Genomic DNA, 16,582 nt, shown 5'->3' on the forward strand with positions numbered 1-16,582 from the left:
CTGCCTAACAAAGAAAGTTAATCACCCAGAAGGAGTGGTCCAATATTATTCCATTTTGGTATACATGCATACCATTGATGTGTGAGTAACTGTTAGATTTACAAGGATCTGTAATGTTTAGAATGCCCACCAGAGTGCATTCGTGATGGCACCGTCCAGTTGTTAAGTTGTTACCAGTCATCTGCTGTGAGTGAGACAGTTAAACAAGACGTGTAGAGAGGACTACGTTCGGTGCATAGCACCTGCGATGCCTCGCAGATGCATTAGACAGCCTATCCACCATCTGACAGCATTTGACACAGGCCGCATTGTGGGACTGCATGAGGTTGGTTGGTTATATCGTGCAATTGCCAGGCTTGTGGGCCATTCAGATGTCACAGTGGCCCGTTGTTCGACCCAGTGGGTACATAAGGGCATCCAATCACGTGCAGGTATGGGTCGACCAGGAAACACCACCCCGAGCGAGGACCGTCGTATGGTGCGCCAGGCACTGTGGGATCCAATAACTTCTGCACCCGCCATCTGCAAACATGTACTGGAAACTCTACAACATCCTGCAAGTTGCCGCTCAGTGTGTCGATGACTCTCATCCGCCAGATTGGGGTCCTACTACCCCATGTATCGGTTGCCATTGACACCAGAACACCAACACCTGCATTTGGAGTGGTGCCTTGCCTGGGAAGCATGGACAGAAGACGACTGATGTCGCATCATGTTCAGCGATGAGTCGCGGTCCTCCATAACCTCCGATGACAATCGCATGCTGGTTTGGTGTCGTTGAGGGCAGAAGGCAGATCATGCCCATATTGTAGAAAGACACACAGGCATAATCCCTGGCATCATGGTTTGGGGAGTCATAGGATATGCGTTCAGGTCACCTCTAATATTGCATCGGCAGACTTTGACAGCACAGCAATATGTCACAGACATTCTGCGTCAGCATGTCCTACCCTTTATGGCACAGCACCCTGGGACAGTGTTCCAACAAGATAATGCACATCTAGGAGCATGTTGAGGTCCTCCCATGGCCAGCAAGATCCCCTGACCTCTCCGTCATTGAACACGTGTGGGATGACATTGGAAGGGTACTCAGTCCCAGTACCAACCTGCGGGATCTAGAAGGACAGCTACAATAACTGTGGATGAACTTGCCTCAGGAGAGGATCCAAAGGCTGTTTGACACCATTCCGCATAAGGGGATGCATTGCAGTCAGGAGGGGGGTGCGCGCGCAATCCCCTACTGACCTGGCGCCAACATTCCACCTATAACTGCCAACAGCCTTGTCTCCTTCATCCCATATTGTAATCAGTTCACTAAAGGCACATGGTCTTTCAGCATATGTAGTTTCATTCACTTTCAACCAGTCCTTCTGGGTGCTTAACTTTTCGTCAGGCAGTGTATTTATATCTGAATAACTAATGCAGCCTACATTGTCTAAACTGCTTAGCCTTCTGTACCTGTCTTACTCTGTATTCTTCTTTTGCTAAATTTTTCTTTTCTCACCAACTTACCATGGTATCTTTTCACTTCAACACTCTTCTTCAGATCAAATATTGACTTGGTCTGTTATCATTGGTTTACCATTGGTTGCTGTTCATGTTTCACTGCCACATATTACCATGCACCATAATTTCTTCAAGATTGACTATCTAACATGTATGTCTATTGTACTTTTGATGTGAGAAAATTTGTGTCCTTCAGAAAAGCATTTCTTGCTTGACCTTGTCCACTTTCTTGGTTCTCCTTTGTTCTGTCTTCTCTCAATTTTATTAAAGAAGCAGAATTGATATTTCCTTTACAATATCAGTTTCTAATCTCTCTCTTAGTTTAACTTGACATAATTTAATTTATGTATGGCAAGAATACAAGGTGAATTTAAGTGTAGTCCTTTATTAGCAGTTAAATCCTCTCAGTGTCGTGCGTATTTGTTAGGTACTAGCTAAGAGTGCCACCCACTTTTAGTCCAATTTGCAACTCTCTAGAAAAAAAATTCATCATTCTCTCAATTTATTTCCATTCTCAGTGAAACTTTTTTCTATTATATAAAAGGAATGTCCCTTTGAATGAATGGCACTTTATACCTAAAAACATTTATAATTAAAATTGAAATAAACCATGAATTTAAAAATGTAAAATTCAATTAATGATAATCCACATTTTAAGGCAAATATGTAGTTCTAAAAATCTGTGACATACTAACTGATGGTATTTCTTGTAGTACAGCCTCTTGACTCATTTTGGATAAAATTATGATATTTGGAGTGATAATATGTCATAAAAATCGAAATATAAGCTATACTGTAGATTCAGCATCATGCAGAGGGGCATGTTTCGGTCCAGATAACACAAGGAAAGGGTGAGGTGGTTGGTATAGTAAATCATTATCACGGGTAACTTCAATGAATAATGGCAATGTGTGATATTGTTAATACCAATCTTACCATGGAAATCTTCGTTACTTTCCGAATTATATCTAATCTCGGCAATTGGCGGTGTTCCACTTATAGAATCGTTTTCAGAATCACTCTCAGTGACTCTAACCTCAATAGAAGTGTTTTTAACACTATTATGATGTTCAGTTCACTTTCCGGCTTGACATAATCATCGTCATTCACTAAAGTATGTATCTAATAAGTTAGATCATCGTATGTAAATACGTCGTCCTGTAAATCCACCATCACTATTGACATGTCCACAAGATGTGCAGACACGGCCTTCACACTTTTAAATATACGTCACACTAAAACAAATCGTTATATGCGGCTCCTAGTGGTAAATTTGGAGACTACACCCCTTCCTTGATAAGAATATACTGATATGTGCTACCATCTAACAGAAAAGGAAGAACTACGACGGTTTCTAAACGAGTCTGCATGAGGAATGAAATATCATTCCTGGCACTTTCGGCGAGTTCATGGAGGAATGAAAAATCATCCCTTGGCGCTCAAAGAGTTAAATCCTCTGTATTGGCACAAAGAAATGTACAAGTGAGTGAATCATTTTCGTACTAGGAAGACCAGGCTCACTTGGTCAGATCATTGCACACTGGCTTTCTGATCCCAACTTGGCAGGTTCACTTCCGACTAGTGGTATTTGAAGGTACTCAGATGCACAAACCTCATGTCAGTAGATTTGCTGGCACATAAAAGAACTCTGTAAGACAAAGCTCTGGCACCTTGGCATCTCTGCGAAGCATAAAAGTCGTTTATGGAACATAAAACAAATAACGTTGTTGTTGTTGTTGTTGTTGTTATTATTATTATTATTATTATTATTATTATTATTATTATTATTATTATTATTATTATTATTATTATTAGAAAGGTTTATTAAGTACAAGATAGTTTATCATTGTTTTTCAAACTATCGTTCAAATACCCCATAATTCCTGAAGAAAGTGTTTCCTAAAATGTTGCAACAATTCAAATTCATCTTGAATTAATGTACATTCTCTCACTTGGATTGTTTTGTTTAGGACAGTCAATATAATACTACAATCATTTCATAATTTACTAGCTGTATAGGATATACTTTAGAAGCTTACGTTGTGTGCTTAAGGTTATAGGATTGAATCTGTGGACAGTCCGTTGGCATTTAGGAGTAGCTTTAATGGAAGAGACTCATATCAAGGGATTTACTGATGCATTAGCCTGGGTTTGACATGCTGATGTCTCTTTAAACCAGGAACAGTTGCAGGCACATAAAACACATACCATTGTTTTTATCTTATGTGGTATTTTCAACATTATTTGAATATATTTTTAAATTGCCTAGTATGTTTTCATCAATTAATTAATAGTTTCTTCATTTGATGAATGAGATGAAACAAAGTAAGCTGCTTTCTTACTGAACTTCTCACGATGCGAGGTATTTACAGAAGTATCGAATGATTTCTGTTGGAGGCCTTGAGTGACTGTGAAGCACACTGAGTGTAGCGTGCTAGAAACTTATTTCCTAAGCTGGCAGCTGGCTTTTTCCCTGTCAGCTGCTCGTTCAGAATGAAAACCTGGTTCATGTACTGACGGAAATGTTGCAGGGTGTTCTTAATTGTAATATTTCTTTCTCACAGGAAGTACATGACTTTACATGCATTCATAGACACATCTCAAGCAGAAATAAATGTCTTTCATTGATTCATATATTCACATTATAGATGTAAATGTTGTATCAATGAAACTACCATAAGTTATTAATCTGAAAGATTTTCTCTACTAGACATAACATCGTCAGAGTGTCTACCACCGGTATCACTACTATTATTCAGTTTAGTTCCTGAGATGTGGAAAAGGTACTCAATAAATTTGATTTCCTTTTCCACTTGGTATCATTGATGAAAGGCCTGTATGAAGGAAATACTGCAACTGTGAAAGTTGATGGTAATAGCTCAGATTTCTTCAAAGCACCTTGGGGAGTCAGATAAGGATGCATCTTGTCTCCTTACTTATACAGTTAAAAAGTAACAGACATGTTGAATCTCTCTTCTGCGGACACCATTGGTTCTGTGAAAAAATGTCTGTTATGAGAGGTGTCCGCTAAAACAAGGTTTAAAAATTAATAGAAAATCAAACATTTTAACGGCAAAGAAAATTCACCTTAAATATCTTTATGTTGATTATTCTAAATAATTTCTAACTAAATATTTACCTGTGAGATATTACAAGTTATTTTACAGCCTTTACGTTCATAAGAGCTTCGGAAAGTAATCATTCAGCTGGACATACAAATTTAGCACATTTTTCTTTACTGTGATATTCGTGAAAAGGGAATAATGACCCATTGTGACACAGATTCTTTATTCAATTAATCTCAACTTTCAGATTATTTGCAATTTCTTGCTCTTTTTCTTGCCCATTTACTCACAGTGTCTTTGCTCGGACACATTTGAACCACTCATATACCGCAATGTTCTCTTCTGCGAAAACTGACTTCCACTTTCTTTTCATTCCTCGAGTCCTATTTTTGTTCCATTCACTTCAAATATTATTTTTATTCTTCACAATTGTGTTTTCCCTCAGTTTAATTTTTCAGGGAATGTCCTTTCGCACTACATTTTTTCTTCTCTTGAGGACTAAACGCCCTCGTCCTTCGTAATCGTGTTTACTGGGTGATTGAAATGCTGTGGTATTTCTGCCTCAACAATCAGCATATAAAAGTTTCTTCCTTGTCAATTTTAACTGAGCTACCTGACCTCGACCTTATCAGCAACAATCTGAGTTATGAATAGAATGACGGAAGATATGCTGGAAGATCCCTCGGTAACTTGTGAGTAAACAGTCTCTGGTAGCATTCCCTGGCAATTAGAATTGTCAGAATGTACACTAATTAGAACACGAGGCGACCGTAGCGACCCTGTTCAGAAGAATTAACCTCACGGCTATTTCAGCATTCCTATGTGTGTTTCTTTCTGTTTTCCTTGGACCCGAAATAGTACACTCAAAAGGAATGCAGATGATATTAGGAGAAGGAGTGAATTAGCCTTGTGTGAAGAAAGTGTCCTGGAACGTGTAAAATGTCCGCTTGTGGATAAGACCAGTGGCGATGTCCGCTGTCCAGAGTTTGAGGTGTTCGCTTATAAGAGGGTTATTTAACACATGTCTTTTGTAAAATAAAATTGGTTCCGTGGAAAAATGTCCATATAGGCAGGTGTCCACTGAATAAAGGTGTCCGTTAGGGCAGGGTCGACTGTATAACATCTATGCTGAGTCTGTCATAAAGGAAGTACTGAATGACGTGTATGGTGGCTTCACTCTTGTGGCAAGAAATTTAACAACCTATGCTTTGCTGATTGTAACATCCTCTTAGTTAGCAGTGAAGATGAGCTGGCACACCTGCTTGCCAAAGTGAAAAATGTAAGCCTAGAACATGGTCTGAGCCTTAAAATGTCAAAAGTGATGTTGATTGGCAGAGCAACACAACTTGAATTCACAGGCTGCCTAGAACAACTAGAGTTTATGAAACCTTGGGTCAATAATCAACGATTTAGGGAGTTCTGAAAATGAGGTAAAGGATAAGTGGCTATGAGTAAGCTGACAAAGATCTTTCAAAGCAGATTAATCACCAACTCCGTGAAGATCTATCTTAATACCAATATAAATGGTCCCTTATTGGACATTATACATTTTCCAGCTAACTCATTCTGGTTGCCAGCGTTTCGCCCCCGTGTGCTAGGCTGGGCTCATCAGTTGGTACCTACCACACCTACCAAGACGCTGGATAGTGCATACCGTGGAGGCCACTGCGTAGGCTCATTCGGAACAATTATATCTGATTCCCTATGGGAATCAGCATCTACATCATCTGATGGCCAAGCAGGCATCAATTTTTGATAATGAGACAATGTCTCTCATAGTGTATTGGCACTGCCGGTGGCTACAATTAGCCTACGCAGTGGCCTCCACGGTATGCACTATCCAGCGTCTTGGTAGGTGTGCTAGGTACCAACTGATTAGCCCAGCCTAGCACACGGGGGCGAAACGCTGGCAACCAGAATGAGTTAGCTGGAAAATGTATAATGTCCAATAAGGGACCATTTATATTGGTATTATAAATTTACTCATTCGGAACAATTATATCTGATTCCCTATGGGAATCAGCATCTACATCAAGATCTATCTTGTCGAATCCCTTGTCTTTCTGTGATCACATATGAGTCATCCACTTGCAAATCCTGCTAAATGCATCATAAATGTAATGGAGAAAATTGGCAGAAACTTCTTGAAGCTAATCCCCAGGAGATTTTTATTCCCCCATAAATCAAGGGGAAAAAAGCTCATTTAAAGTCTGAATAATCTCATCTAAATGTTTTTTGAACTATAATAATTTAAAGTTCACATATAGGAGGTTTTGCAAGAGGAAGTCAAATTTGGCAGGTTTTGCAGCTGTGTCGATGGCCATTCTGATCATGTTCTGATTTGCAAAACCAGTAAAATTTGACTTCTACTTGCAAAACATGCCAAAGACTTAATGGCAGGTCTGACATTTTTCTTGTCTACATATTTTGAATTTATTTTGTGTTGTAAAATGCAAGAGACTACAGTATTTTAATATTTTAGAACAAGTGACTGGGAGTGACAGCCAAATAAAGTAAGTTAAGATAAATTATCACAAAATATTTAATATCGGGTAATTTTTGTTCATGTTGAAATTAACCCCCCTTCTCTTGAGCTTACAGTATAATCATCTGATGGTTTTCCCAAGGTTTCCCATTTTCACACTAGGCAACTGCTGGGGCTGTACCTTAATTAAGGCCACGGTTGCTTTCTTCCCACTCCTAACCATTTCCTATCCAATTGTTGCCATAAGACCTATCTGCGTTGGTGCAAAGTAAAGCAAATTGTAAAAACTAGATGTAATAATCTGAACACATTAAACAGTATTTAGCTTCTGCTTGAGCTGAACTTGGAAAGAATTAACAAATTGTATGAAAGTGTAAAATAGAAGTTTAGTAAATTAATTTTAAAATATATTTTCTTGGTCTGGATATCATGATAACTTGAAAATTTATCTAAACGAATTGTACTTGGAAAATAGAAGAGAAAAATGGCAATCATTGCTTTTAACAACGCAACATCAACTATCATTGTGACCAAAAATATTAACTAAAAAACCATAGTAAAAGATTTGAAAAGAAAGATAGTAAACACAGGTAGTTGAGAACTGTGATAGTAATTAATTCGAAAATGTTTATTACTGTAACAGTCAAATCTTTATTTAAAAATATATTGACAATGTTCATAATGATTAAGTAATCTCAACGTCTGTAGCGTCCATCTCATCAGACGCCTCTCCATCCTCATTATCTTCATTGCCAAGCAGGTGGTCCTGTTCCTTGAAAAGGTCTAAAAAGAACTTGAGGTTTTCAGCTCCTCCCAGTTGTCTCCATAGTGCTTTTTGAGTAATGTTATGGCGACATTCAATTTTTGGCTCTTCAGGGCAATGACCTTGGGGATGGAACTAGGGAGAAGTTTATTCTGAACAGCTTCCCTCTTTTGTTTAAACTCTTCGGCTGTCTGGATTGGAAATCGTTATCAAACGATTCTTCATTATTGTAAGTTTCTTAGCCCTTCGAAACCGAAAATGCTACTGACCAGTTTCCTTCCAGGTATTGTCTGACCAATGTTTCCAGTCTTGAACAACACATTCTTGTCCCACGTTTTTTTCATGATATTAGTGTAGGTATCAGGATCGTGTACATGGTATTAGGACTGTACTGAAAAAAAAATTTAGGAGGGTTTGCATATGTATCTTAACGAGCAGCCATGTTGCTTATGTAATTTAGTAGGTTTTACAAGTGTAATTTTTTAGCAGGTTTTACCTTTGCAACCATCTCAATTTTAGCAGATTTTGCAAGTTGAAGGAACTTTGTTTTGGCCATTTTAAGCTGTTTTATTGGGGTTTGCAAATGGAAAATTTCACAGCCATGTACTGTAAAGGGCGCTAAGAGTTTAGCATTGGTATCAGTAACTGAAATTTAAAAAAAAAACATTATGTTTAACAGGGTTTTCAAGTGAGTGAATCATATGCCTGTGAAACCTGGACCATTAAAGCAACTGATTGGAAGCCCATCGATGCCTTTGAAATGTGGTGCTGGAGGAGAATAGTACAAGTGTCTTGGACTGCATGAAAAACATGTGTCCATCATCAAGGAACCAAAAATTCGTAGACACCTTTCATCTCGTGTTTACAAGACGATCCTTTAATTCTTTGGCCACATCGTGGAGCGAGATGGGGAAAAACCTTGAGAAATGTATTGTGGAAGGGAAGATTGAAGGCAGAAGAGTATAGGAAAGGGCCGCAAGCAAATGGCTTGGGCAAATAAATATGATTACTGGTTTGCCTCTCCAGCACACCCTACAGAAAGCTCAGCACTGTCCAAGATGGTATCATTACATCAGAAATTTTACAAACAACTCTGGGGTCACAACACTCAGGATTGGGCAAATCAAATAAAGATGGTGGCATTATCTTAATGGTCAGTTCCAAACTGTGTCTTGTTATTCTTCGAAACAAAACCCTTAGCCACTTTTTGTTGTTGTTGCCATTGATGCTTTCACGGCCTGTACTTATAGACATGATACTGTATAGGCTTTTGGGCTTATGCGGTGTCAAGAAAATAAGGTGAAATGCTTTACATTTTACAGAGAACTGTGCTCTGCGTCATCAGAAGAAAATCTCGACTGTCCACGAGAAAGGCTTCTTAAACAATTACTTTTTTAAATTTAGACATTATAATAGAAGTGGAAATGATATGTTCATTCACCACCAGATGGCTCCCTGGACGTGGCACAGCGCTAGCGTTCGAAGCGGAAGCTGACTGAACCATCAGAATCAGTCTATGAGGTTCAAATAACATGTGTACTTAACATATGACATTGACGCAAGCCTGGAATGAAACATCTGGCTCTGAGGAACGTACAAATTTGGAAAACACCAAGACGAAATAACAATAGTGAAGGGACAGGGAAGGGAACTACCTACGTAAATTCTTAATGGCTGGCAACCAGGTATTACTTAATTGATAGCCAGTGACCCTGTTGAAATTGTTAGGATTTCTATGTATTTCCACAGCTTCCCGTATAATCCTGGACCTGTAGTGTCTAGTGTGGGTAAGAGCTCGAGCATCTTGGAACATGACATCATGACCCAACTATAGAGCGTGCTCAGCTATGGACCGGCATGTTTGGCCGATGTATAGAGTGGGTGTCCCAAATATCACCTCTGTTCCTAATGCCACCTATCCGTTTGCAAGCTACCATGAGCGCCATCTATGAGATTACGTAGTTAACTTGACGTCCTGATGTATTGCCACATAGCGCCAGTGGCAAGCTTCCTATGAGTGATAACAACAGCAGTATGACGTTTGATGTGTTTGAATCTGTGATGAACGTATTTTTTGTCTCCAATCAATCCAGGGAATAACCAGGTAACTTTTTCCAAATCATAATTTTCTTTATATCACTTGAAAGTGCATTAAATGAGGATTCCAAAGATTATTACTTTTAAAAACTGTTTTTAACCTCGGTCATGAGTATTTTTGTGTTGAATGAGCTGTGTTCTTAATATCGCCTACCAACCCGCCCCTAGGTGATATTTGGAGCACCGACTTTCATTCACCTAACAGTTTCACTTAATCAGTCTACTCTAGATTTTAACCCAATTCTATGTTTTGTTGTTGTTGTTGCAGGGCTCGTAAATAAGATGCCAAGAGAAGAGAAGGCAAACGTGGAGCACGTCGAGTCTTGAGGGTGCATGTCGGGCTGTTCAGAACAAAGAAGTGGGAATGCCGAGAGCATCAAAAGCATGTGGAGTACCAAGATCAACGATTCGAGACTACATTAAAAAAGTGCAAAGGGGAAAAACGAAGAAGAATTTGCTGTGGTAAGAAGGAAACTTGGAAGGAAACCTGTGCTGACGCCCGATTTAGAAAAGGAATTGGTTGAGTACTGCATGGGAATGGAAAGACTTTTTTTTCTGTTTGACTCGAAATGACATGAAGCAGATGGCCTTCCAACTTGCTTTAAGGAACAATCTTCCTCATCCCTTCTAAAAGAACCAACATCACAGGTCGAAAGTGGTTGAACTTGTTTTTGAAAAGGACATCCCAGCTGACAATAAGAATTCCACAGTCATTGTCAAGATTGACAAGAAGGGTTCACTGAAAAAAGTGTGAACTTTTTTTTCCTATATCCTTAGAACAGAACTTGCCAAAATCAAGTTCAACCCTGCCAGAACTTTTAATGCAGACGAAACTGGCATCACAACTGTTCAAAGCAAAAATGTACAAGTGATTTGCACAAAAGGGAAACCGGCAGTCTACAAAATGTCATCGGCAGAGCTGGGAAAGCTGAACACCATTGTCACCTCTATGTCTGCTGTTGGCCAGTACGTTCCTCCCATGATAGTTTTTCCCAGAAAAAAACATGACTTGAAGCTATTGAAGGGAGCTCCTTCTGGAACTATTTCAGGATTTCACCCATCAGGCTGGATTCAGTGTGATTTGTTCTGTAAATGGATGAAACATTTTGCTTCTTTTATTCAACCTACAGCAGAAGATCCGGTTGTATTAATCCTGGATGGCCACTACTCTCATGCAAGGAACCTGGAAGTGATAAACTTTTCTCGAGAAAATCATTTCATAATGGTCTGTCTGCCACCTCACAGCACGCATATAATGCAGCCATTAGATGTTGCTTTCATGAAGCCATTCAAGACTTTTTACAATCAAGAAATTGAGAAATGGATTTCTAGCAATGAGGGCAGAGGTGTGACACACTATGAAGTTGCCGAACTCATGGGCAAAGCATACATCAGGTCAGCAACCATGAGCAATGCTATGAGTGGTTTTCGTGCCGCTGGTATGTATCCTTTTAATGACTCTGTATTTACCGAAGCAGATTTCCTCGAAGCAGTGAACGATAGCGGCCCAGAACCTACTCCTGATCTTGTGTGCGCGACTCAACTCTCTGTGGACGCGGCAGGAATTGATCAAACAACTCCGTCACCTAGTACTATTGACGGAAAACTTCAGATAGCTGGTCAAGATAAACCGTCATCCGGCTCCACCCTGTTCCATGCTGCAGGCCTAATCTCACCCAAGGACATAAGAGCCGTACCAAAAGTGCAACCACCATCTCGCAAACAAAAGGGTGGAGAGAGCATGGTGTTGACCAACTCTCTTTATAAGAAAAAGCTGGGAGACTTCTATACCGCTAAAGGCCAAAAACATTCTAATCAGGCCTCAACTAGTGCAGCAGCACAAAAGAGGAATCGTGCCACCAACAAGAAGAAGAAAGTTGTAGGAAGGAAGCGTAAAGTCTCAAGCTCTTCCGACAGTGAGGATTCAAATGAACCTCCGCTAGTGGACGCCGAAGATGATCTTTATGTGGGCCTTGACGACCCTGATTCTATGGATGCCACCTGCACATTTTATAACGAGAAGTTTTCAGGCGATTTCAGTGGACAGCAGTGGGTTATGTGCTGCTCGTGCTCCAACTGGAATCACAAACTTTGTGATGCAGTGAGTGGTGAGCGGAAAAAATACACATGTTCGTACTGTCTGAATAGGCCTAACTGAAATTTAATTGGACTAGATTATGTTGTAAGTGCAAGCCTACTAAATGTATACACGTATTTTGGTTATCTAATAAATAATGAAGCATTTCTGTCTGTCCTCGTTTTCAATTTAAGTCCTCTTTTCGTACCAAAAGTTTGAAATTAGTTAACAAAGGTAAGTTATGTGTGCTCTACTAACTTAGCAACTCGTTTTTAACAGGTGCTCCTAATTTCGCCTGGTGGGCGGTATTAGGAACAGGGGTAGCCGATATTAGGAACACAATCATGCGAAATTGTCTTGGGACAATTTTTGACATTTTGCTAATTAACTTAAACTGGCGTAAGTTATGGAGTGATTTGACCTCTGGGAACCAAAGGAAGATTGTTCCTAGTGATATTCATTTAGTTTCCAGCTTGATTTTCCACCCCAGGAGGTTGACATACAGGGAAATAGTTATGGTAGGCGATATTTGGGACACCCACCCTACCTTGCCGCAAGTACAGGGAATTTTGTATACCCCAGGATGTAAAAATGGGGACAGTTTGTCCTAGGTTTTATTCAAGCTGTGAGCAGTTTTAGTGGCGGTGCCAAACACGGTTTTTATATTGTGTTTGTGGAGGACCTTGGCAATTCGATCTGTAGTGTTGTGAATGCACTGTCTAATTGGCCTTGGCGTGTATAGCCTACCTTGACAATATCAAACTAGAATCATTGTTTTAGGTGGAATTAGTTTCAGGGAGTTCTTTTTAAATTACTTACCTTTGTGTCGAAAGAGGCTCTGAATGGACTTTACAGCTCATCTTTTGTGGCATTTATTACTCTTATTATACTCATGTCAACTAGCCAACATTTTCAGATTAAAATCACCCACCGCAAAATTTAAAATGACTGTAGTCTTTATTAACAGTTATGAAATATTTTATTGTAGTGGTAAATGAACTTTTGAATGTAGCTAAGCAATATATTTTCAGTTCAGAGAAATTCTGCAGCTAAATAATTCTTTAGAAGGGTTTAAATTTGTTGCATTGGCAACAGTTATAAGTTAATTCCTCCTGTAGCAACTTGACTGCACAGCATCTTTGTGATTTTTTAATTAAGTGAATCACTGCTGCAAAATTCTTGAGGAGCCATACCAAGTTTAGTGTGAATGTGAGGAAAAGGTACAAAATTTGGAAATTAATTAATCATTCCACAACTCTTGAGGTGACTGTCCATGGTTCTCAAAAAGAGTAAACAGTAGACAAGCATTTCAACAAAGGGGAAGGATGCAATATTGGTCTTACTGTGTATAGCCTATCATGACTATATCAAGCTAGGACCAGTGCTTTATTTGAAAATAATAAATCTGACCTACTTATAAAGGTTTCAAGCAGCTTATAGCAATTTTTAATAAAGATTAAATGGGTATTTTCAATTCTATGACTTTTTTCACTATGCTAATTGAATTTTTTAATTTATGGTTGTAAGGCGTACTGGCCCAACTACAGCAATGATTAGGATGTAAGATTCGCTCATGTTCTAGATTCTGATTACTTCTTTCTAATAATTGCAGATTTTAGACAGCAGTGCTGAAAGGCAAGTTAAAACAGTGCTGAACTAGTGCTCTCCACCTGCACTGTTGCACTATTATATCATATTATGTTTCTCTTTAAAGATTGTAAGAGGGGAAAATATCTAAGGGACGACTGTAATATTAACCTTCCATTTCTTAATTATTATATGCATTAACATTTTTGTTGGGTTTTCATACACGGTTACATTGTTAAATAAACATTGCTGAATATCATGATACAGCCAAAAGTAAAAACAAAATTGCATTTTTTAAATTGTGCATCTGAAAAGGGTGTGGGGAATATTTGTACCCAGCTTGGTAAAGTACGTATGGTGTTTTAACCGCATGTGGAGGACAGAATAAGGATAACAAAGCGGGTAGAATCACAATCTCTGACTGCAATGAAGGAACATCTGGGAGGTGAACATGTGGTGGAGAGCATGGAAATGGTGCAAACAAGATCAAGCATCAGACACTGTAAATTGTGTGTGAGGTAGAATGATAGAAAATAGAGAAAGAGGTGTAATAAGGGTTTGTGCTTTGTTTGTAAGGAACATTCAGACCCACAAACTGAAACAACATGCAAGTCCTGTTTGGGAGTACTTTACTAACATGGTAAATGAACTGAAGGAACTTACAGTATGAGAACCCAACTTGTGGAGAAAAATATGGTGGATAGTAATGTGAAATAAATGTGCAAACATTTCTCTTAGGTATATTTGTACCACTTGATAATCTGTGTGTGTTCTTAATCTTGGTATTAGGAAGGTTAACCCTACAGCATGCATTCTTTAATAGAATGACAATGTATTTTAGTATCTTACAGCATAATTAAGGCCTTGGCAGCTACCTTCCTAATCCTAGGCCTTTCTAATTCTTGTTTTGTAACCGTAAACCTTCGATGTGTAAGTGCAATGTTAAAAAAAAAAAAGCAACAAGTGCAGCCTTTTCCTACAGTGACCACAATGTATTGACACAGTCAGCGGGTCTTGATTGGTAATGAACTGAAAGCCATAATTTATGGCAACATGGTGATCACTTAGGTCATCTGTCATCATCATCATCATCGTCATTGTTGTTGTTTGGGTCATTGGTCCATAAACTAGTTTGAGCAACACCTTTCATGACAATCAGGCGCACTGGTCGTGCTGTGAATGTCATTACTTAGCACTACCCATACCCCAACAGCTTCCATATTGTCATAACCATGGATGAGACTGGGACGGTGGAAGCTCCATTTTGCTCTGGCCTGTGCCAAGAGATAGATGCAAAAGTACTGCATCCATCAAGAAATGGCAGTAGGCAGGAATTCTTAGTGTCAGTCATCAAATCTAGGTCTCTGAAAGCTCTGTCGAATTCTGAGCTCGAAATAGAGATTCATTTTATCAACATCAACAGCCTCTTCTTATTCCAGAACTTTATCATCTACTTCTTTCCCTTGATACAGTTGTTCAGTATGTTCCTGCTATCTTTCTGCCTTGTTTTCTTTTCCAAGAAGTGGTTTTTCGATCCGAGCTCTTAATATTCGTAAATGTAGTTTTTCTTTCTCCGAAGGTTTCCTTGGTTTTCCTGTATGCAGCATCTGTCTTTCCTCCAACCATAACACCTTCAACAGCCTTCTCTATCAGTCATTCTTCCTTAATCACTTGCATTCTTTTCTGCCCTCCTCAATTTTTGCTTTATTGTACCTTCACCATTCGTCAGTCGGGTATTTGAGTTATCCATTAATTCTCACTTGACCTTGCCTTTCTTCCTAACTTTTCTTCTGCTGCCCTTCTCACCTCATTCTTCAGGACTGTCCACTCTATATATTGTTTTACTTTAATCTTTCACCATTTTTATTTAGTCCTTATGCAACATGTTCTTAGAAATAATTCCTCACTCTCTTTTCCTTCAACTTGTCTAGATCCCATCTCCTTGCATTCCTTCCTTTCTTCAATTTCTTCAACCACAGGTGGCATTCCATGACTGTCAAGTTGTGGTCAGAGTCCACTTCTGCTCTTAGGAAAGTCTTGCAATCCAGTACGTGGTTTTTGAATTTCTGCCTAATCATAATGGAAATTTATTTGATAATCTTCCAGTGTTTCCAGCTCTTGTCCTTGTATACAGCCAGATGTCTTCACTATCGGGTGAACTTGTAGGCATATAGCCCTGCACTATTGTGGTGGGCATTGGTTTGGTGTGTATCTTGAGAACCATAATCCATTCACTATCCTTGCCATAGTAGCTTATCCTGTGCCCCATTTTCTTATTCATTATTAAATCAACTCCTGCTTATCCCCTGTTTAATTTTGTGTCGATAATTCTGTTGTCATCTGATCAAAAATCTTGCTCTTCCTACCAACGTATTTCACTTATGCCATCTACATCTAACATTAGTCTGTCCATTTCCCTTTTTGGATTCTCTGACCTACCATAAGAATTCAAACTTCTTACATTTCACACTTTGACTCACTGATGTGTCAGTATTCATCTTCCTGATGATAGCACTCCCTCCATCTTTTGTAGACCCCACCTGAAGATCTAAATGGGGGGATTATTTTACCTCTGGATATCTCAGCCGGGAGGAAGCCATCACCAGAAGATCATTCATTCATAGAGAGCTACATGTCGTTGGGATTTAGTTATGGCTGTAGTTTCCTGTTGCTTCCAATTCCATAACTGTATCAACATAGCTAAGCCATGTAAAATATTATTACAAAGCCATATCAGTCAGTCATCCAGACTATGTCACCCTTGCAACTTCTGAATGTTTCTTTGGATGAACCATTCATTAGCCTGGTCTCTTGACATATACCCATCCAATATGGTTGCATGTATGGCTCGGCCACTTTATTTTTCTGGGACGCGCAAGCCTCTCCACCACAGTAAGGTTACAGGTTCATCTCTAGCAACATTAAACAAGAATAGTGGGAGAGGAAGCCTTGCATAACATCGTGAGAGTGTGGTATGGATTTAGATTTATGTCTCTTTTATA

General features: G+C 39.1%; 1 protein-coding gene across 2 annotated transcripts in view; it reads left to right on the plus strand.

The window, feature by feature from the left end:
- Positions 1-16,582, plus strand: part of hep (hemipterous) — a 390,680-nt gene that overhangs the window by 258,947 nt on the left and 115,151 nt on the right. The window contains exon 9 of one of the 2 annotated variants that reach the window (XM_067138174.2): positions 10,185-10,307. The exons of the other annotated variant lie outside the window; for it this stretch is intronic. Within the exon in view, the coding sequence (XP_066994275.2) occupies positions 10,185-10,197 (13 nt within the window). The 3' untranslated portion in view covers positions 10,198-10,307. Of the gene's footprint in view, positions 1-10,184; positions 10,308-16,582 lie in introns of those variants that run through there. 2 annotated transcript variants of the gene reach the window in all.

The sequence above is a fragment of the Anabrus simplex genome, chromosome 1, assembly GCF_040414725.1.
Source record: "Anabrus simplex isolate iqAnaSimp1 chromosome 1, ASM4041472v1, whole genome shotgun sequence".
Taxonomy (NCBI): Eukaryota; Metazoa; Arthropoda; class Insecta; order Orthoptera; family Tettigoniidae; genus Anabrus; species Anabrus simplex.